The 23,810-nt window shown below is 36.0% G+C and overlaps 1 protein-coding gene across 1 annotated transcript in view; it reads right to left on the bottom strand.

Annotated features, from left to right (window-relative positions):
* Positions 1–3,247: 3,247 nt before the first annotated feature.
* The window catches only part of LOC149085176 (cell adhesion molecule 1-like), an 83,847-nt gene continuing 63,284 nt past the window's right edge, over positions 3,248–23,810 (bottom strand). Inside the window, exons 4-8 of the mRNA XM_089233037.1 lie at positions 20,032–20,165; positions 19,068–19,269; positions 11,227–11,372; positions 6,403–6,640; positions 3,248–5,206 (exon numbers count right to left, since the gene is read on the bottom strand). Of these exons, the coding sequence (XP_089089163.1) occupies positions 5,070–5,206; positions 6,403–6,640; positions 11,227–11,372; positions 19,068–19,269; positions 20,032–20,165 (857 nt within the window). The 3' untranslated portion in view covers positions 3,248–5,069. The remainder of the gene's footprint in view (positions 5,207–6,402; positions 6,641–11,226; positions 11,373–19,067; positions 19,270–20,031; positions 20,166–23,810) is intronic.

Below are 23,810 nucleotides of genomic sequence, written 5' to 3'. Positions count from 1 at the left end.
ATTTTCTAAGGATTATGATAATTGAGCTGTGAAGCTGATTAATCTCAGAACCATCATCGGTCGATAAACTCAATAGCCTCAATCATCATTCTTAAAATTACTGTTGTATATCCGAGTAACATTAAGTTAAATTGCAATACTATAAAATGATAGATTATTAAGACTAAATATTCGAAGATGTTGAAATTTTCTTATACACATTATTTCGTTAATTTGGATATTAAGGTGACAAATACAAATATGAACACAAAGGACACAACAGACAAATTGCCCAACGAGGTGGCTGAAAGAAGATGCCTATAAAAAATATGAATGTCAAATATAACTAAAATGTTATGTCGTGTGGGCTTGTTGACTCTTTTATTGGGCTAATTGCTAAACACCGTGCCTCTTTTCCCTGTGGTCCAGTTAGTGGCCCTCTGCCTCCTCTTCTCCCATTTTCTAGATTTTTCTAGTCACGTGGGTTGCCAGCTGCGGGTTCGCTGGTCCAGCGGCAGATGGTACTTTATCTTGTGACTCCGATTAGGTAGATATTTCTGTGTATTGGAGCTTGGTGGATAGTCTCGTTGAGCACCTTAGTGCAGGTTCTTGTTGCGTTTGCTCGACTTCCTGTCTCTCTGGACCCATATACCCGGTGTTTTCTGGGCTGTTCCCCAGCAATGCAACAAGATCCGTCAATTTTGGTCGGCTGAAGTTGGTTTTCTGTGGTTCCCAACTTCAACGCGCGAATGAGAGCCGATCTCCCCGTTAAAAAGTCCCCCTACAAAGAGCAACAGGGCTACAACGTTACAAATATTCAATCATTACACTTCACTCACAATTTGAGGTATAGATGGCAGCACTGAAACATCAGACACAACACTAGCTACACACTCAGACTCTGCCACAAAGTTGGGATGGAAGAGATCTCGGCAATGGGATAAGTCCGGTGGCAGAGACCTTGGCGTTCATTAATTCATTGTCCATCTCTCGTCCAGTGCGTTGAAATGTAGGTGTGCCGTGTGCGAGCAGGCGTAATACCATTCAGCTCCTGAGTGAAAAGTGAGTTGTTCGAACCAAAATGAGCGATCATGCCCTTATCAATATTAAACAACATGCTTCATTCATTAGCCTATGCTGCAATCATGTTTAAGTTCGTCTGGGGCATCTTCCTATCGCTTGGATTCCAGCCTATTCCAATAAGCTTCACGTCGTCTTCGAAATGCTAACAATCCCATCAATATCCTAATCGAGTTTGTCAATAAAAAGTGAGAAAAGAATGGGACCAAGGACACTTCCTTGAGGGACTCCCCTTACCACACATGTCCGATCAGAAAAGTCCCCGTTCACCATAATGCGAGCTCGTTAAACTCACTGGACGACAAATCGAGATCCGGCTGCCCTACTACCCTTTTTAAATATCGGAACCACATTAGCAAATTCTGCTGCACAATGTTAGTCTTCAACTGTGTGCTATGAGTATATCTCCCAAAATTTTCAGAAACATTTGTCCAATAGCGCTCTGTTCTCAGAAGGAAAAGAGCAAAAGAGCAAATACCCTCCCACTGTTTGGCGCCATGTTACCAATTATGAAATAACCTCTGTCATTTTGGCACAAGCGACAACCGAAGAAAACTTGAGCCATACTTGCCTTGAAACGAATTCATGAAATGCAATCACTATAGCTCTAATATTTCAGACAAAAAAAAATCATGAAACAATCCACTCATTTCCAGACAAACTAATCCAACTAATCATAGCCGCTGACAAAGAAAGGTCGTTGACGTTTTCATTTAACATTCGATCGTTAACATTTCAAATAAATCGAACAAAAATTATGCCAATAACTGCCGTTTCGGTATAAAATAGTTGAAACTTGTAATGATTTTACTCTATAAAAGAATCGGGTATATATCAAGCAATAAATCATTAAAATTAGAAAAACAAACACTAGTATTTCATTGCGTTCGCATGATGAGCACTCAAAGACACTAATTTAGTGTTTAATATCAGCAGGAAATTCGATGACCACATGACAAGTTACATTTCTTGGACATCAACGGTTTGTTTAGTTTTGAGCAACTGCGAAACAAAAAAAAAAAAAACCACCTGGTAGTCATCGTAGAGTCGTTCATTGCTGTGGTTACTCGATGAAAGGCCCTTATTAACGAGTATGACCAATATCTCATGGAAACCTCAAACACTAGAGAGAGATACTGTGCACTAATGAAGAGTTTAATGACAGTTCAGACTCTCTCCTCTCTCTTTCTTGCCCTATTTCTATCCCCGATAGACACTAAGATACAGAAAACGAACCAATAAACTCATTGAGGGTAAAGCGGGAATGATAACGCTTTTTGATGGTGGTAGCGGAGGGCGTTTAATTGAAGGCAATTCACAAAAGAGCATTTTTCCCATGTTTTTTTTTTTTTCTGTCTTATTAGGAAATTTCTTATTCTTTTTGTTTTATTTTTTACTCCTACTTAATTTACAAGGAGAAGGAAAAATCGATTGTATCATCATCTCGGTAATTTGCAGTTTGAAAACGTTTTAGTTTTCTCAACATTTAGTTTTCTCTTCCACGATTATTTAATAATAGCAATTTTTGTTTTCGTTTGAAATTTTTGTAATATTGAGAATTTCTAAATCTTTAGAGACTAACTTGATATAGAGACTATAATCCAAAAAAAAAAATATATATATATATATATATATTGCTGGGAGACTATTTTTGTTCGATCCAATTAAAGATGGGAAATGTAATAAGATTGGTTGTTATAACCGATTGAAAGGAGATTATTTTTAAAAATCGTGATGTATTGAATATTTTTGGGTGTTTACAATTTTTAATGAAATATGATTTTTTTAAAATATTCAAGCCATCACAAAATTGTTATTAATTATTTTTATATTGACCTTATCTGCTTTTTTTAATACAAAATTGTTTAGAATACAGTCGAACCGTGATTTAACGAATTGGCAGTTTTATTCGTTATATCAGGGTCTAAATGAAGATAAATATACATCTTAGAGAGTTCAAAACATTCGTTAAATCGGGGTTCTACTGTATATTTGAGCATGTAAGAATAGAAAAATTAATTTCCCTATCAAGTCCGACGTAAAAGATTTTGATAAGTCAATATAGATATCACATGCATTTTCCAAATTTTATTTACATGAAAATTTTTGCTCTTTGTTTTTTTTAAATATCTGTATATATATGTATATGTATATATATATATATATATATATACAGGGTGGACAAAAAGTCCGAAGAAACAAAAAATGAATAAAAACCGTAAAAATAACCGAAATAAAGATTGGTTTGCAGGGTTAGCATCGCTAGGTCACGGGAATTTTTTTAAGACAGGAAAAAAAAAACTAAAAAAACAGCCGATAGGTGGTGCTGGAACGAGCGACTTCTGTGGAAATATGCAAATGAGACGGTTATAAGAACTTGCGCTCCTAATACACAACCACTTCACCGATGTGAACCGTGTATGTGGACCTGCTGCACTCTGCCGTTGCTGGATTTGTGACTCGCCTGCAATGTGTTATCCCCTGTGGTAGTGGTGGTCATGTGGAACACATACTGCTGTAATAAACGATTTGCAGGCATTCTGTTCGTTATTTGCGTATCTTTTCTTTGACTTGTTTACGTCAGCGCCACCTATCAGATTTTTTTTCAGTTATTTTTTTCCTGTCTTAAAAAAATTCCCGTGACTTAGCGATGCTAACCCTGCAAACCAATCTTTATTTCGGTTATTTTTCTGGTTTTATGAATTTTTAAAGTTTCTACGCACTTTTTGCCCACCCTGTATATATATATACCAAATGTGTCCAGAGGAGTATGCCAAATTGTATAAAATTATATACATTACACGATATGTAGGATAGGAACATGCTCGTAGGATATAGCTACAGTTCATATCACCTTATATGTCTAAATTTTATTCTGTATTGGAATTGCCATTTTATCCAAAAAAAATTGCAGAGAGGTAGTAAGCACTTGATATAGATCCCACTGGACTATATATATATATATATATTATATACACAGACACACACATACAATATTTTATATAATATAGCAGTTATATATACTAGGTTCTTGTAGGCATGCTCTATAAAGGGCGAAAACATAATGAGTTGATTGTCAGTAGGAAACACTTGCACGATTATTACTGAGAATGTCTTCGTTTCAGATAAGATGAGGATTAAAGAATCAAGTTTTTACAATAGTTCCTGAAGTCTTCTCGGCGGTTCATAATTATTAAAATTTTCAATGTTTCCATCATCAAAATCCACGTAACGAATATCGCCAAGTTTTCAGAAATCTGGCTCCTTTCCTCACAAAATCCATCGCTTCCTCCATAATTGTAATAATATCCTCCATAACCAGCATGGTTACTCCAAACATGTATCGACAAACAACTGCAATGTGCCCGGTAAACTTATCTATGTTATAACATTGACGTATCAATCCACAACATTCATTGGACAATGGTGATAATTTTGATCTCCCCATCCCGCAAGAACTCACATACAATCATCCATTGTCCAGATCAATATACCAGATATATCTATAACAAAATCTAGCCATGAATGTGAGATGACCCGATTTATACGTGCCGTGCATTGTGCCGTATATACAGATATATAATTTTTTTTATATGTACAAAATTATTACTGAGAGTCAAGTTCCTTTGCTGTTATATATTCAAATTCAACACTATATGCAATTATATATATATACATATATATATATTCTATACACCGAACATCTGTCCTGGTTAGCGAGTACCTGTTTTGTATGGTAATTTTCACTTCAAATCACGTTTTTGTTTGTTCTCGTTGTCTATATTAAGAACTCAATAGACTTTTAAGAACTCAGAGATAGGTTTCGACTTCATTAGTGATGTACCGTGAGAGAAATTTTCTTCAGATTGGTACACGACACATGACCCTTTTTAAAATATCCATCCAAGAGGACGGAGCGGACAGCATCAGGAAACTATTCTGGTAAACCATTTTCAACATCCGTCGTTATCATTATTGTTTGTTGTCAGTTTTTCTTTCTTGCACGGTGTTTACAGAAACGCTCGTGGAAGACATTTCGAGAAATGCCACAAATTGACGGCGTAACCCAAGATGGCGACAGCACTTATTGTTCTTGCGTATTGGAGCGATGTCGTAGCAAACAGCCATCGTATAGCATCGCTTGTGACTGTAAATAGGAAAAAGAAAACTATGTATGATCACAAAGTAACTAACAATATAATCACGATACACACTTTTTTAGTATCTATAGAACAAGGAACTCCGAATTGTTTTGCTAGCGTTAGCACTTGAGATTGCTTAATGCTTATGTTTGATGCTGTACTCGTGAAGAATTGATCGACTTCCCGATCGTACACCTCATTTAAGAATTCAGATAGTATGTATAGGTGCTCTTTTTTCGATGTTGGTGATTTCTAAAATGTTGAAGACGTTGCTATAGAACGATTGTGAAAGTTGTATTTTTTTTAGTTTTTTACTGAAGTATTCATGAATACGATTGTTCATTAAGTTTAACCATGTGTGTGTGCTGGCCGTGCATAATTCTACTCTAGCGACATAAAAAACTATGATTCTATAACCGAGGTGAACAAAAATTTGGCCCCTTTCAATCATGCTAATTCATCGGAGTTTGTGCATGAAGTACAGGCTAGAACTGGACCGTCTGAGTGGTGCAATGGTAAGATGCTCGTTTACCACAATGAAAGCTGCCGCCAGGTTTGTGGGTTCGATCCTGGAAATAGAACTTAGAAGCAAGTTTTTTCCTTTGACGAACCTGAGGCGACCACCGATAGATGGCGCCTGCATTTCCTACCCGACTCGATTGCTAGTAAATTGCCGTAAGTAGATATGACCAGAGTTGGTGTACGGTAAAGAACTGGGTATGACTGGAAATATGTGTGTTAGTGAGTGCTGCCTTTTAGTGAATGTTAAAATCATGTTTTTGAGTATGTTTTGATCGGTGACTCAACGTGTGTGTGGCAAGACTTTTCAACAAGAGAAGTTTTAAAGCTATTCGAGTAAAGGCGAATCAGTTCAGATAGTTAAATCACTTGATGTTTCTAATAATAATTCAGACATTTCATAGCGTTTGATTGGTTAGCGTATTGCCTCCGGTTAGTTGAGTATGAATTCGAATAATGGTCAGTAGGTATGAAAAAGTACCCATTCTGAACCGTCTTTTAGGTCTTGGTCTGATTATCCGTTGACTGAATAAAATGATGAGCAAAGTAACCAAACTTTGATGATTTTCAGTTATTAAAAATTATTATAAATTTCTATCACGTTACCTGCCCTTTTCAAAATTGCCAACTTAATTCTAAACTGAAATAAAATAAAATTGAGTTCATTCGTTTTCGATATTACCAGACACGGTATTTTCTGACACGTGAAAACCAGAATTTTGCTGATTGGAACCAACGACAGTCATTTCACTACTCAAGCTGACCACCCGCGATAAAGTCGAGGTGCATTTAAGACGAAGTTCGTCACTTTTAAACATATGTTGTTTCACGTAGAATTTTAGTCCGAGTACAGTAGCTATTAGATCATCTCCATCGTTATAATGTATAGGAGGATGCGGACTCGTCTCGTTCTCTGGAACCTATAAAATAGACAAACACAAAACCAAAATTTCAACTGATATTCATTTATTTGTCGAGACATTATAGCTATTGAAATATAGTGACCAAGAAATATCGGAATAAATATTGTATATCTATCCCTCGAAGCACTCAAGACTGCAGACTTTGAAATCAATTTCAAATTCGATAAATCCATAAATAATTCTTGTAATAATTATTTATCCATGCGTTAGATAGCTCTCGCGTTGTAGAAAGAGAAACTCGGCAACGAAATAGGGTTATTACAAAATATCGGCTGTTACATCTAGCATTAAGCATGAACATTGACGAAATTCCTTGGATGAACGACTCAAAGAATCACTGATTCTAATTAATTGCGCTAAGAGTTTTAAAATACGTATTGAAATCCTGAAAACTTTGATGACATATTATAAAGGACATCTTTATTCGAACAACATTCATCAAGTCGATTCACTCGATGCATGAAATTATAATACTCGCCCATCTTGTGTTTCTTATTAACTTATCAAAACATGTGTGGTATACATCTAGAAAAATACTGAAAATATTTTTATGTGTGTACAGTTTGTGCTTGAAAAATTATAAATCAAAACCAAATGATAATACACAAATTTCGATTGAAATGCCCGAATAACATGAATGAAAGAACTGGGAAAATAAAGTTAACTTGAATCGTATATCAAGAAGAGAGTCTGCATTTCCAAAACACCTAGTATTTCCGACTAATTCCCTCATATTGCATTAAGAATAGCTCTCAAGTTACATTAAAAAATGAATGGCATTACAGTCGAACTTGGTTAATTGGAAGTCCGAAGTCACTGGCAGAAAATTCGAATTATCTAATTAATCTATCCTGGATCAGTCAACTGATTGCGAATTGCAACTTAATCATCAACGTTCACATAGGACGATAATTATCAATTATTAAAATTTTATCCTCGGTTATGAAACAGTCTTCCAAATTTTAATCATTTATAATTATAATATTAATTAAACTTAGCTGCTACATTATTCCACTGTTCTGGAATCAGAATCACTGCAGAATTTCTTGAGCATGCTCAAAGTCTGATTTACAGAGATAAGTCATGATCACTCGTTGAGAAACTGTTTCCCTAATTTTGCTTATCATTCTTATGCTATGAGCATAGACGGTGACCCGGAAAAGGTTGAGGAGACATGTACCAGATTTTCAAGTTATCTCTTGAAAAAGAATTCGAAAGATAACAGTTAGCCAAATACGTTAATGTAGTAGTGTAATTGGTAAACGCGAGTCTCATGGTAAAAAGTTCCTAGGGCAATGCCAGTAGTAATTGAAGGGATATTCGGAAATTTATGACATTATAAGTTGCATTTTTTTGTGTTGCCGTAAATAAAATCTTAACTTCACAGAGTAACACAACAAATTATAAAAAAAAAGGCCTATTTAATTTTCTTGCTAGATTATTCTAATTGGAATGGGATTTACAGTCAAATTCGCTTATAATGACATCGAAGATTTTGAAAAATTTGGCCATTATAACCGAAGTCGGCATTTTCAAGATTTTTTTAACGAAAAATACATTATAATCAAGTGCAATCAAATATTCTGCATGAATTTTTTTTTCCATTATGATTAGAGTAACAACATTTGATCGAGAAAAATACGAGAAATTAGGATCATAAATACTCTAAACACAACTTCCTCCACAAAAAAGTTGCAATATGTCAGCAGAATCACCAATAATGCTTATTATCTTTGGCGAGAAATGCGGTGCCACAGCAAGTCTTCAGTGATTTAGAATGTATTTCACGAAAAAAAATTGAACATGTGACAAATGTTTGGGATGAATATTCATAGTCATATTCCATATTTTTAGTCAATACCATTTATAAATTATACAAGTTAATTTTATCCCCGATTCCAGTAAAAATGAATTGAAGGGGAAAACGAGGCATTTTTATTTAAAAAAAATGTCCGAAAAAGTGAAATTACAGGAAAATATGCGACCATGTCATTGAGCAAGTCTTAGCCTCGAACATGTAATAATCTATTTTTTATTTTTTAATCAACTTTATGTATCTACGAAACAACAGGCATACATTGCCTAAATGTAATGAGCTGTAATTTCTTGGAAAAACATCATTCAAACAGAAGGAAATGGGACGAAAAATGTATCGTCACATTATCATCGGCATTATAAGCAAGGTGATTAACGTTTTTCTGTTCGGAAATCAGCCCTGACCACCAATTATTGACGTTATAGCTGAAGTGTCGTTACAACCACGGTCTTTTAAACAGAGTTTGACGGAGAATTAAGCATAATTTTTGTAGTAATTGTAATTATTGTTGCCACATAAAAGTTTCAATTTTCTCAAAAGATTTGTTAATGAATGCAATATACATGGAGTGGCCACTTTATTATGATCTCAATCTTTCGTTGGGCTACTTTTTGGCCTCAATGCAGCGTTGATTCTTCTTGGCATGGAATCTACAAGATGTTGATCAATCGTTTGTGAAATCTGAGAATAGCACTTTCCAACAGTGTGAGATTGGATGGTCGTGGATTTAGATGTCTAATGGCTCTTTCAACCCCCATCCTACAAATGCTGATGCTATTGCTGCACTGTTACCGTTCTGTTGTCTTTTACAAGTCTGAAGACTCTCCGTTCTGCCCGAGCATTCGCCAGTCAGTGACGACTACAAATTGCACGTTGAGACCCATTTTTTTGCCCGATAACACTGTCTTTAGACACTTTAACTACAGCTGCACTTAAACATTTCACAAATGCGACGGTTTTAATGATACTCGCTCCATGGTTCCGAGCTACTACAATCATTGCACGTCAAAATCAAAGTCCGTCAAATCACGTTTTTTCCTCATATCTTCATGAACACAATCCACCTGTACTACTTTCTCAGGAATTATAAACTTTTCTTTTTTATGCTATCCTAGTCGTCTCTCGGCAACAGTGTGATGCCATAGCTCATTTACTTAAAACTGCAAGGTGGTCATAATTAAGTGGCCACTCAGTGTTTTTCAGGCTTCTATGATTATACAAATACAGCGCCACAACTGGCAAAATGACCAACGAAATGGCTGAGAATTACTACGCAGTGAATGTAATGTGTAAAAGTAATAAATTGTACGGCTGCCGAAACAAGCTGTTGTAATTCCTGTAATAATTTGATTAGTACTTGTGTTCGTTTCTGAATAAGTATAGTTTACATTTTCTTTCTGGGCTTGAACTACACCAACGAATCTCACAATGATTCAAGTGAAAGAAGCATCACACGCTTACATTTTGGAAGCTGTCGAAAAGTTCTGGAATTATGTTCTAGAAAGCGATCGATACACAGCCCGAGTGTGTCTCAAAATAACAATCCCCCAAAAGCTAATAACGAAGCTGATAGACTAATGCTTTAAATCAATTATACACTAAAGAATCTCAGGACATTATAACGCAAAAGTCTAATATTTTGATCTCAGTCTAATAATTTCAAATCCTATATCAAAAGGTGATCATAAGTTAAATATTATACTTCGTTGGATAGTCTTTTCAAAATATTCCCAAACAATGTTTTCAAACGGTTTCTCTTGGCTTCTATCCATATTTCTGTAGGGCATTGCCACAAGCATAAAAACAGATTGTATTCTTGAAAAAAAAATTTCTATAGAAAAAAAAACAGTTAAAAGAGTACAATATTATCACCCTTTTTTGTAACTCTGTTATTTTGAGATATAAATAAGAAAGGAAAAGTTTTCGCCATTATTTCCCTATATAGTGCCAGAAATGAAGTTATTTTTAAGAGAGAAGGTTGTTGTGTGCCTCTCTCTGATGTACAAGAAAAAAACACAATAAAACATAATTTCAAAACAAACCAGTTTTCACTGTTCAACATAATAATATAATAATTATTATGGAATATAATTTTTCATAAATTTTAATTTAAAAACCAGTATATCAGATAAAGTAGTCTTAATTTCAGTATACTTATTATTTAGATGCTACTAACTAAACAACAAATTAGCAAACTAACAAAGATATAGATGATAAAATTTTTGCTTAAATGCTTCAAGTTTTGACTCACCTCACATTACTTTAACGTCCATTCACAAAATCCCATGGCTCTTAAGGATCAAATACTACAAAAATAAGTGACATCTTACCTTGAATAGTACTTTCCCTTAGGAGTTCTAATGTGAAGGAGATTTCTCTGGTAAAATAGTTAAGATTGATTCCAAATTTTTGATTTTCGAGTATTTTAGAAACATCTGAAAAATATTTCTCGTGTGTTTTTATGTCTTCTTTAAGTCTCATGTTCAAATCATATCTTTTTTGTCAACGCAACAGTTTTAGCTAGTATTGGAATCGTGATTAGCGGTAATCACAATCATAACATACATCTATGTTGGAGAAAAAGTTAATATGAATAATTATTATCGATTTACAAGAATATGTATTTTCATGATAAAGTTGCTTAGTATATAAATAAAAATTTTCAAATTTGAATCTGGACATCATATGTCATCATATATTTTTTGAAAAATTACATGAAAACTCAACACTCAAATTACATGTCAACTCGTAAAGTTACTCAGCTTACCTCTTTATCGTTGATATACCATTTAAGAATAGCCGGGCTACGAGCAGGAGAAGATGTGCAGTTTACATCAACTAAATCTCCAATTTCATATCGTGGACTTGTGCCTTCAATTTTTGGTCCATCTTGACCAGGAACAACGTAAGGAACTGAAATAATAAGTTTAGAAAGAAAAAAACACTTTAGCAGATGTAATTAATGCATTTTAAAATTTTATATACGCGTTTATTTATTTGCTTTGGTGCGAAATTTCAGTGCTTCAATTAGGATGACCATCGTGAAAATTCAAGCAAAGTCATATAGCTTTTCTTTTGTTTATTGAATGTGTTAATTTCTTTTTTAAATTGAATTTATTATATCAAAATGTATTATTCCATTTTGATGATGAAAATTTCAAAAATGTTACAAAAAAAAATTGATGACTGAAATTTTCACAAACTAAAATCATCGAAAGTTTATGCACCAGTTAGTGAAAATATTTCCAGCAGCTCTTCAGTCTTCAGAAATGGCGTAAGCTAACCCACTTTCTTCTCATAAAGGAGCATATATTACGAAAATGTATTGCGATATATATTTCATAAGACGTATTTGTGGTGAACGATTGATCATTCTTCAAGGTGTTGGATCCATCAATTGAGTTTGAAGATGAACTGAGCATAAGCAAACAATCCTAACCACCACGTTCAAAACTCGAGCTCATACTCAAACTGGATAAGACAGCGAAAAGCCAAAGGCTTTAATGGCATATCGATTTTGTCACTATATTGATCAAATCTTCCGCAAATAGATCCAAAGTTCCTCTTCAGTTGATTTCCCATCACGAACGAATATCTATCGTGGGTACGGAAATACTATATATACAACGTGTATATATAACAGGTACTTTTGTGGGTATAGATTAGAAAATACCTTTTCGTTTACCATAATTAGTAAGCTTTTCACTGGAGTGTTTGTCGAGCTAGAGAGTCTACGAAGACAAGTCTTTCTATCTAGAGACATACACGTCAATGCTTTCATAAGTCGTTCGTATCAAGTTGGAAATTAATTGAAACGGCGAAGAAGCAAGACAGCTTAGGCAAAACCTCTTAAATAAAGAAAAGGGCGGGACTACACGGAAGAGAATTGCTAGCTGTCATCCTGTCACTCAACATAGTCCCCTCTCTGCAATTTCCTTTTCCGCACAAAAACGCTCACGATATCTAAACACGCACTCACTCAATGGCAGCTACTTCCAAACGACCAAAAGAAAAAGGCGTGGTTGGCTAGAGATTTCTACAACGATGACTGAATCTAACCAAGAAATGATACTTTGATGAGCAAATTTTAAGGAGTCACGAATCCAGGATTATCGTAACACCGACTTGGAATTTCCTATTATGCTTGTCTGCGTACAGGTTGATTCAGAACTTACGGGCAAAACTTTAAAGAGTGACAGGGTATATTTGAACAAGCGATTCTTGTCACACTATCCAGGGTCGTAACACCAGCGGCGGACCACTAGACACCACTGTCATTGAACACGTAAAGTGCTGTTTTTGCCACTTATCGTTATTTTTATAGTGTATCGCAGAAGGGATAACTACTATTTAACCACGCATCATACAATTTACTAACGATCGAGTTTAGTCGAAAATGAAAGTGCCATCTATCGGTGGTCACCTCAGGTTCTTATATGATATTTATGTTCCTTCCCCAGGATCGAAACTGTGGACCTAAAAGAAGCCTCCATGGTTGTAGACGAGCATCTTACCATGGCGTCACTCGGGCACGTGAAGGGATAACTGGTTTCACGAACCAGGAAAGCACAGACATTCATTTCATGTATGGATGGAATGTCATGGATGGGAACTAGCCTTCTCTTTCTAGGATCCTAAAGATTGTGCCGATGTGGGACAATTTTTTTTCCGGCAAGACGCGTGACAGATAGAAAAAACAATATAATACGTCTGTGGCAAAACACATACATCCATTTCGGCAGTTAACTGCGACGCTCCTGACAAAGGTTGGCGACGCATACTTTGAGAACCACGGAAATATAGAAATGATGATAAATGGCAAAACCAGCGCAGGCCACAGCTCTCTTTATGGTTATGCATTTTACAAAGAAAATTGCTCGTTTAGAGATGTTCTATCATTCCTTTAAGGTTTGCTCATGAGTTCTGAATAACCCTGTATATATTTTAGTCCATACAGGCTCAACCCATGGCCCAGGGGCCAAATGTGTCCCTGAATCATCTGAGGTGTCTGTGACCTCAAATCTAATTTTATGAAAATTAACTAAGCACCACGAATACGGATCACTTAAGTGAACCACGGTGCAGTTCCCAGATCACTTAAGGGAACCGCGGCATATTTACAGATCACTTAAATGACCTTTTGACACATTTACAGATCGCTTGAGTGACTCCCCATTCCCAGATTACTTAAGCAGCTCGCGGCACATTTATAGATCAATTAAGCTACCCGCGGCACATTTATAGATCAATTAAGCTACCCGCGGCACAGTTTCGGAGAATTGAAGTGATCTGCGGTGCAGTTCCAGTTCACACAAGCAGTCTGTGGCACACTTACATATCATTCAAGTGGTCCGTGGCACACTTACATATCACTCAAGTGGTCCGTGGCACACTTACATATCACTCAAGTGGTCCGTGGCACACTTACATATCACTCAAGTGGTCCGTGGCACACTTACATATCACTCAAGTGGTCCGTGGCACACTTAGTAATAACTCGAGTGGCCCACGACACGTTTGCAAACCAATTAACTGGCCCACACTGTCCTAAAGATTGAGTACCCTTGTCTTAGTCCATCAATGTTCAGATTTATAACAAAGGATAAGTGATGACGGAAAAATTCTTATCGTGTATTTACCAGGGGAATCCCATTGCGTCTTGTTGTGTATATAACTCTCTCACTACCTATTTACTACTATCGGCTCCGTTGGTTTACTTTCCCCCATTCTGCTATTTGTCAAGTCCACCGTCAAGAACCCGTGTCGTCGCATCTTTCTTCATTCTGGTACTATCACTACTTGACGATGCTCCAGTCTGGGAACATGGTTCAGTCTTGCACTCACAGGAATTTCCCCCCCCGCACACGTTGTACTTTATTTCATTTATTTTTTTTTCTAAATCCAAAGAACCGTGTTAATCTTATTCATGCTCAAAATTTCTTTTACCTTTTATTCTTTCCGCTCTTTTTATCCCATGAGGGACATTTTTTTTTCTGCTTCCTTAAACTTAAGTGAAATTTCTATTTTTTTTTTTTTTTCACGTTTTTCCCCCATTATTTATTTCTTCGAAGAATATAATTTTTTTCTTCTATTTCTAAGCTGATAGTATATCTACGTGAGAAAAGAGGGGGGGGGGGATATCATTTACGCAGTTGGAAGCCGCGATATATATCTACCGTATTTTAGAGATTTACTCACTCAGTATTTTCTTTTAATTATCGTTAGAGCTCGGAAGTTTTGGCACTAAAAATGGTCAAAATAGGCACGCAAAAGGCACTAAAAATGCCTAAAACAGGCACTAAAAAGGCAGTAAAAATGGTCAAAATAGGCAAGCAAAAAGACACTAAAAAAAACATTTGTAAGTAATGGAAAAAAAGAAAAGTAACTAAAAGCTATACGATATTAAGGGTCTGAAAACCGCCTAAAAATTGGCTGAACTCACTGAATCTACTGTTTCAATAATAGATAATAATAACTGCATTATTAGCTAAGTTGAGTATTATTTTGCCAAAAAAAGGTGTTTTTGGTTCTTTAGAGTTAGTTCAGAGTTCGATTCAATACTTAATATGTAATTAGCTGACATACAAAATGACTTTTTTCTCCGAGTTCGTGAAATCCAAAAAATATGTTTCCTGATACAAAATAGTGCCCAAGCTGAATCAAAGAATAATTACAGTAAATAAAAATTATAATGTTTTTCATGTAGAGTTATTTAAAAAAAAACATTTCATAATGACATATTTTCAAATAATTACATTATATATACAGGGTGCATAGATAACAGGGCGTACGGAATTTTACTGGTGAACCGTTGATCCTAGAGGGATAGTTCCAATTAGAAAAAGTACGTGTAAATTTTTTAGTTGGCTGCAGGAAAAGCAGGGCAACAACTTTCTAATTGGGTTTCTGGGCACAAGCGGACGGTATAAAACATTAATTTTTCTATTTTAGCAATTATACAACCCCTTGCAACATGAACAACATATCTACATGAAGGAGTACTACACGTTATTTCGTTATTTTGGATACGTTTTCTAATTGGAAGTATGCCTCTAGGATCAACGGTTTGCCAGTAAAATGTCATGCACCCTGTTACCTATGTAGCCTGTATATTTAATTTTAATTTTAAAATCCAATCATAATATTTTTATCCTTTTGGACGTTTTCTCTGTTCCTCATTTTCTCTCAAATACTACGAAGTCGTCCCTAATATTTATAAATTGATGTATCTCCATTATACACGAAACGCATCGAAATTGTCATCGCGCAGTGATGAACTATATCCAACTATTTAGTGCGCGTCTAAATCTGAAACGTGAATGCGTGATGAGATGCTCAATGGACTCGGAAGTGAGACCACTAAACCTATTTATGTAAGTATTATGGCTGAAATCAATATGCATCAGTAGCAATAGTCATAACAACTTTATCACTGTCATAACGGTCTCCCGTTTTATGGTTCCACACAGTCTAGGATTTTCATAATCCTATTAGTGACGTTTGTATAGGAGATTTACGGCTGAGTATTTTAGAAATGATTCATGATCATGAAATCATTAAAATGGTTCAATGCAGATCAATAATACTATTGTAAAACGTAGTGATGAGATAGAGAAAGAGAGATATCTAAATAACATTGCTGATTGTGCTGATTGAGCAGTATAGTCGTCATGTTCACCGATAAAATGCCAAAATCATAATCCCAGCTTAAACATGGAATGCATCATACAACTGGAGACCATATGCAAATATTTTACGGTACACTCCCCTGAATTTTTACGCAATTTTTTTTGCCGAATTTTGAGCTTATTTTTTACTCTTTTTTGAAATCAGGGATGGCGAAAATTTTCAAAACTTAATATTATATATGGTAATCATGGTTATAAGTTATGGTTATATATTCATCACACAAATTTCTCATTTTCCATCGTTTTTTTTGCACGCATTTGCATTTTAATTCACTGCAATTTGCAGTAAGCTTCCATTTCCTGTTAATTCATAATTTTCAGTACATGGACGTATATGATCCATGTCCATAATTTGGTCCACGCAATCATACATGCTCAAAGTCGGTTGTCAAAACGTTATCACTCTTACCGGTGATTATACATAATAACCAAGTGTCGTTGGTAAATTTGATAAATACTTGAAATTTATCGCCTTTATCTGTGTTTATGCATAATACCCTAGTGTACTTAGTGAATTTGATAAATATGAAAAAAATTCCAAACCGTCTAGTATGTGTAATGAATATAGTAGGACCCCGATATGATAGCCGATCGTACCCCGATATAATGATAACACGTTTTACGCTTGTATCCCGGTATAATGAAAACAAATTTCACGCTCGTACTCCGATATAATGATCCAAAGTACATGTATGAATTATCATGTAAATAAAATAATAAAAAACGATTTATCATGTTTACCAACGACGTGGCGCTTGGGCATTATACTTAATCCTAACACAACTAGGTGGACTAGTAGTAGCGTGTACGTCCCCGCTACGGCATCCAGGGTTCGAATCCCAACAGGTCACTAAAAAACATTTTTTTCCAAATAAATGGAATCAATCACGCCATTTTGAAAATATATTCAGCATTATAGGCAACAGGAAGTCTGGCTTGAAAAGTGTGAAATCCGGAAAAATGCGCGAAATTCGAAAGTATTTCAGGTGTCGCCATCTAACGACGGAAATGGACAAACGTGTGACGTCACTTCCGACGGTGAAGCACTGCTTATACTACTAATTCCAAGAGCTGCCCATACTTAACCAAAAAATAAATGAAATGAATTCAAGAAATTCTGACCCTATATGGGATGTTGAGAGCGAGGAATTTTTATTTGCTATTGTTGTAGTGGTTACTGTAAGGATTTCCCATAGCGAAGGTTCAGGGTTCGAATCCCACTCAAGTTAACTGTTACTTTTCCCGGGGGTGGCAAATTCTAACACAATTGACACGTTTAAAAAGAAATACGGTAAACATGTTGGGGTAAATCGAGAAGCTATCCATACTTAGAATAAGACAACCATAAATACATTTTATGGGCATTGTATAATATTTTATCATGTATGATATATGTATATATTGTTTATAATTTTTTGTTTGCATTTTTAATGGGGTTCCTGTATTTTAGTAATATATGACATCCATACTTGTTATGGGCATCTTTTTCTCAGCCACCTCGTGGGGCATTTTGCCTGTTGTGGCCTTGTATTTGTATTTGTAAAAGTGTTAATTTTTTTTTAGCACTTCCTAAATTTACCAACCACGTTTGGGTACTACGCATAATCACGGTAAAAGTGGTTAATTTGAAGAAATTTATCAAATTTACCAACGACGATTGAGTACTATGTATAATCGCCGGCATAAGTGATAAACTTAGGGAAATTTATCAACGTACCAAAATGCTCTGCGATTATGCGTAACAACAGGTTAATATGTATAAAAACCAGTTAATCACATTCACCGTTATATATTCATACCCAATTTCTTTTAAGTGTGCTAATTTTTTTTCAGAAAATTCTCTTAATTTTTCACATCAAAGTTTATCAGGCTTTTGTGGTAATTGTTAGTATTATGGTGGCAGAATTTCGAATTTCTAGCCCTCCTGAATGGGATTGATGATTTTAATTTTAAAAATCAGTAAAATACGGTAGTAATATCAGTAATTTTAATTGTTCGAGCATTACTTGCAAGATGACAAAATATGCGCATTAAGCGTTTGTTTGTCTTGACAGAAGAGAAGACAAAGCATATTTACGTATTTAACCCTCGTTTCATTATCTTGAAAGGTCGTGGGGTCTGAATTCTTAGATGGTTCTCTTTGTTACAGCACGAAAACTTCGGCGGGATGCAAAAGATTTCATTGTTGAGGAAGAGCGATCAGAGAGGTGCTTCAAGTACGGTGAAAGAAAGAGAGAGAAAGGTGCAGTGGCTCTTTCAACAGCAGTCAAGAACAAAAATCGAAAAAGAGATGGAAATCTGCTCTGAAAGCTAATTAGAACGAATAGAATCGAGTCTTTACCCTCCCATGGTCCCTCATTGCGTGGTATTAGCTGATTACGAGGAAGATTAATAGCCACAATCATCCCTTAGTCCAAAGACGTGGAAATATCCTTTTGTGGAAATTATTTTGCTTCTTTTTTTTCATTATTCTCTCGTCTTGCCGTTCAAGGGAACATCCGGAAGCTGTACTGGAACCTTTTTTTGGCCGTTTTCTTTACCTTGTACTGACCACCTTCCCCCAGACAAATTTTTTTCTTGTACTTAGATCACGCGACCAGCTCGTGTCTACAGTTGTAACTATAGGAAATCCTGGGTACGTCTCAGATATGGCTATTATGTTTCCAGACAAATATGCTACGTAAGCTTGAAACGTATGTTCATTTCGTGTTTTTAGATTTCGGTTTTTGTGTGGAATAGGTTCATTTCCGATTCATCAATTTGTCTACTTGTAATGAAATTATGAGAATTTTTTTAATGCCCGTGAAGAAAAAAAAAATTTCAGTTAACTGACTAATAAATGACGTGAGAAGAAAGTAAGTTTGCAGTTAAATGACTGAAGGCTGCTGATGTTTTCGAAGTTACCATGAGATGTGAGGACCTGAAGCTTGCCCTCTGTCTCCGATGATCAGTTCTTCGCTGCCACTTGAATAAACTTGTGATATGGAGGCCACACATCGGAGTTTTAACCGACTTTGAACGAAATCTGCGGGTCTGAGTTGCAGTTCTAATCCTACTTGGGAGCTTTGAAGTCCACTATAGTGACGAATAGTGGGATACTTCCTTACGAGTTCTGCAGGGGCCTGAAAAAAAAATGGTGACAGTTTTTACCAGTGTAAAATCAGATAATACGACAAAATTAAACTAAAACCGCTGTGCTCATAATTGTCTTTGCATTCTGAAGTACAGCTAAGGTACACGCAAGTACTCTGATGCCATCAGTAAGCTACTACACCAACTCTGGCCTTGGAAAAGAAGGCACTATCTATCGGTGGTCTCACTTCAAGCTCTTTAGGGAAATATCTTACCTACATCCTCCCACGGGTTTGAACCTGGGACCGTGGCAGCAACTTTCACGGTGGTAGATGAGCATCTTGCAAAATAGCTAGTGGATAAAACTACTTAGAAGTCCGTATAAACTACTGATTGGTTACACTAACATGAAACGCTATACTGTATATTAACAAAAATAGTTATAAAAATGTTAAATGGATTCCAGTCTATATCAGAGTGGCGTCCATCGCCCGAGTGGCGTGGTGGAAAGATGCTCGTCTACCACCATGAAGGTTGCCGTCAAGGTACTAGGTTCAAACCCGAAGTAGGACATAGGTAAGATATTTTCCTTAAACGAGCTTGAGGTGACCACCGATCGACAGCGCCTTCATTTCCAACCAATGGCAGTAAATTGCAGTATAGCGATATGGCCAGAGTTGGTGTTTGGTGAAGTAGTCTATATCAGAGGCATATAATCAAAAGAAACATCAGTTTTTTGAATCGCGTTTTAAAGCAAATATCAACACATACGAGAAGAATATTCTAAATACGCTAGTTTTTTTTTTATTTACCTGTACTCCATTGATGTACCAGTTGAGTGTTGCAGCTGGTTTAGATGGACCAGAGCTGCAGGTGACGTTCACTTTATCCCCAGCTTCGTACATCGAATCGGCCCCTTCAATAACAGGAACAGCTTTCGGAAGAACTAAATATAAAAATCACCATCGGTCAGTTCCAAAAAAGCTGTCCAAATTGTCTAATATGAAAAAAAGAATGTTATAATAGAAATATGGTAGAATTTAATGTTTACACCCCAAATTATAGTTCAATTTGTAACGACATCTGACTAGCCCTGGCGATCGGATCCTAGCCTTCTCGGTATTCTTTGGATGCGCGTCACTTGGCCTAAATCAGGGATTCCTAACCTTTAGGAGAATGCAGGCCACTTCAGTGATTTAAGAACACGCCGCGGGCCACTCAAATGATTTAGTGCACTGAGTACATTCACTTCAGCATCAGGTCGCAATCAAATAAAATTTTTCTCATGACTGAATATTTTTTACATTTTATGTTGCGTAGTAAACATTTTAGAACCAAAACCAACGTCCTACAACGATAAATCATTCAATCATAACACTTCACTCATAGTTAGAAAAAAAAACTGGTGGCAGATTGCAGCACTACACATAACAAGCATTACAGAGAAACAAAAACAAAAAAAAACTTCACGCCAGGTTTCACTACACGTACACGCACATTCCCGCATGTACCTATTCGTTGGGGGTTCCGCGGGGGTGTGTGTGGGCGGGGTGCATGTGTGGTGTAGCAGTAGTAGGTAGGGCCTCCAAAAAATGGCTCGGGGATCCATGATGTTCTTAAATCAGCCACCTCGTTGGGAAATTTTCCTGTTGTGGCGTTGTATTTGTATTTGTATTTGTAATTTTGGGAACCTATCTACGCTAGATGGTGGTGAATTTTAACCGTAGGCGATAGTTCGAATCTATAAGAGAAGTTAACAGTAAAAGGTTCTCCACTGTTTAATTACCGGCATATAAAAAGAACACTGAAACATACTAGTGCGAACAATTACTCGTTTCATTTTTACCAAAATTAAATTACGGGCCACATCAGAGAACTCCGAGGGCCAAAGTGTTGATCATGAATGGTGTAAATCAGTAGTTCCCAACGTGTGAGTTGTGTTAATGAACTGGGGTGTCAAGAGAGATTCTCCGAAATGAAAACATACGAATGAGATTTATTTCCGCAGAGTAACTTAAAATATATTAAACTAAAGAATGTCTCAACTCATAACTGAGCAGTTGCTTACAATACACATGTATAATGTAATTTTATCAAATTATACAAGTACAATAATATCAAATATCAAGTTAATACTAATACTGGGTGATTCCGAAAGAATCTTGTGATTTCAAAATTATAAATGTTTAAAAACTAAAAACACAGAATGATAAGTAATATGTGAATATAAAGGGGAAATGTCTACGCTTTATATTATGAACAATTACTGACGCTAGTTTGTCGTTCATGACTCGCACTTTGGTAAAGAAATGAAATGACATCTGGTTAGTGGAAAACTTTCCGAGTTCTTTCGTTTTCATGATTACCGAGTACTACGGATACAATGAAGAAGATTTACATAATATTTTAAATTATTTTGAAGACACCTGGACTGGAAAGCTAACACGAAGAAATCGTAGGACAGTTCCTACGATCCAAAATTTTCTACAGAACTACACTGTGCAACATCGATTTTGGTGCCGGGGTTTTTTTAACTGACTTTATGTGTATTTCATGTGCTGAAAACGAACATGACGTTAGTTTATGCCCATCAGCTCTTGTTTGTGAGATACGAAAACGGAATTATTCATATTAACACATTAAATTAGGCTTAGGGTATAGGCGTTAAATTAAAAAAAATTCTTAATTAATTTTTAATTTCAATTGATTGAAAAAAAACCACAGCAACACTTCTGTGAATCTACAATAGCTTAATTAAAAATCAGAAATGTAAAGAATCAGATAAAGACAACAGGAAAAGTTATTCTTTTCCACTCCGAAAGCTTCTTTTGTTTGAAATTGTTGAGTGAACTTTTTGTTTACACGGTCTTTTTGCAGATCCCAACAGTAATCTAATATCACATGAGTATCCCATTTGCCCATCGGCCCTGCATTGTCTTTATGTCCTGGTGAATTCGTTCACCTTGTTCCTCACTAGTATCGTCTAGATTTTCGGGCAAACAGTCTAAGTGGCTGTGCAAGTAATGAACCTTTATGCTCATATTCCAACCAAGATCTCTAAAGTTGATGAGCATGCTGTTAACTAGTTCAACATAGTTTTCATCCTTGTGGTTGCCAAATCCTATCCACGCTGTCTCATTCATGGAATCTATGAAATGAGGATCATTTATGAGCTGTCTGATTTGAGAAGCATCAAAAATTCCAGCTTTAAGTTTTTCTGTACTTATACCCGGAATTTTTTGTCCTACGTATGCAAAGCAAGGGCTGCCCTGATCAAGAGCTTTCATTAATTATTTCATTTACCCTAGCTTCATATGCAGCGGAGACAAGATGGTTCTGTCTCGTTTGGCTACGGGTTCACTAACAACATTTCTTTCTCCAACAACCATGTTCTCTCTCATAAGTCACTCTTTTCTTATTTAGTGGTATTGTTTGGCTCTACTACCCCCATAGGCACAAGAAGCAAGGACATTTATTTGGTGTAGCCCCCTTGTGCTGGCTACGGAGAAAGTTAACCAATTTTAAGTCCACACATATTACTCATTAATGATCGTGAAACTTAATATTATCCATGACCAAAGCGATAGTATCGTATTCCTCTTTCATTTTGGTTGAGTGAGCAATGGGTATGGACCCTTATTTGCTGCCATCGTGTGAAAAAGTACACACTTTAAACCTCGCTTCAATAAACAGTCGCCAATCATTTGAGAAATATTCAGGAGGACCCATTTTTTTATTAGAAGTCCTTTAACATCTTGACGAAACACAAGGTCGTTTTCATGAGAGAAGAAAGATAACAAATCCTTTTCCCTAGTACGATAGAATGTAATTTTTGTTCCACTGTCAAGTAGATTCTTATCATTTAATCTAGAAGCAAGTAATTCAGATGCTCTTTTTGAGTGACTCAGATCCCTTATAGGTTACTTATATATAACTCATTTTGATCGAAACGTTGAAGACTTGACGATGCCTCCTCTTAATTACTATCGCTCACTCGGTCCGTATTACAAGGGACATCCGAAAGATGAAATTCATCTACAAAGATCTCTGGAGGTTGATGGAACGATGGAATAGGAATTTCGTCCGAGTGCAGAACAGGCCGCCGTCTTGCAAAAGCTAAATCAGGATGTGTCCATTTACTGCGGTTATTACGGTTTATGCCAGTAATATTCAAAATACAAAAATAACAGTCATCTAAGTGGTTTAAGGGTTTTCTCCAAATCATCGGAACACCAAATTTTAGAGCCCTTCTCTTCCCATTAGTCCACTGTTGTAGATGTTCTGTACAAGTTTTACACTCTATGTGTGTAGAGCCCAAACTTTATCTTGGTCACCAAGCCTAAAGCCAAAGTACCCAAGGTAAGCACTTTTAACAAAATCATAAATGGCTTTTCCGTTCTTCTTTAGGTTGTACTCACCGGGTATGTAGCAAAATACATCAGGATGATTATTACAACAACTTAGACTGGATGTCCCTCATTCTTTCTTTTCAGCAGCCCTCAAAACAAAGAACTTTATAAGTTATGTAGATGTTCGCAATTTGAGAAATGAGAATCCTGGAACAGATTAAAAGAACACTTAAAACTTTATT

This window comes from Pholcus phalangioides, unplaced genomic scaffold (genome assembly GCF_987345545.1).
Source record: "Pholcus phalangioides strain wild (caught in Gottingen) unplaced genomic scaffold, Ppha-v1.0 ptg000007l_1, whole genome shotgun sequence".
Classification (NCBI taxonomy): domain Eukaryota; kingdom Metazoa; phylum Arthropoda; class Arachnida; order Araneae; family Pholcidae; genus Pholcus; species Pholcus phalangioides.
Note: the sequence above shows the minus strand (reverse complement) of the source record. Positions and strands in the feature narration are given on the sequence as shown.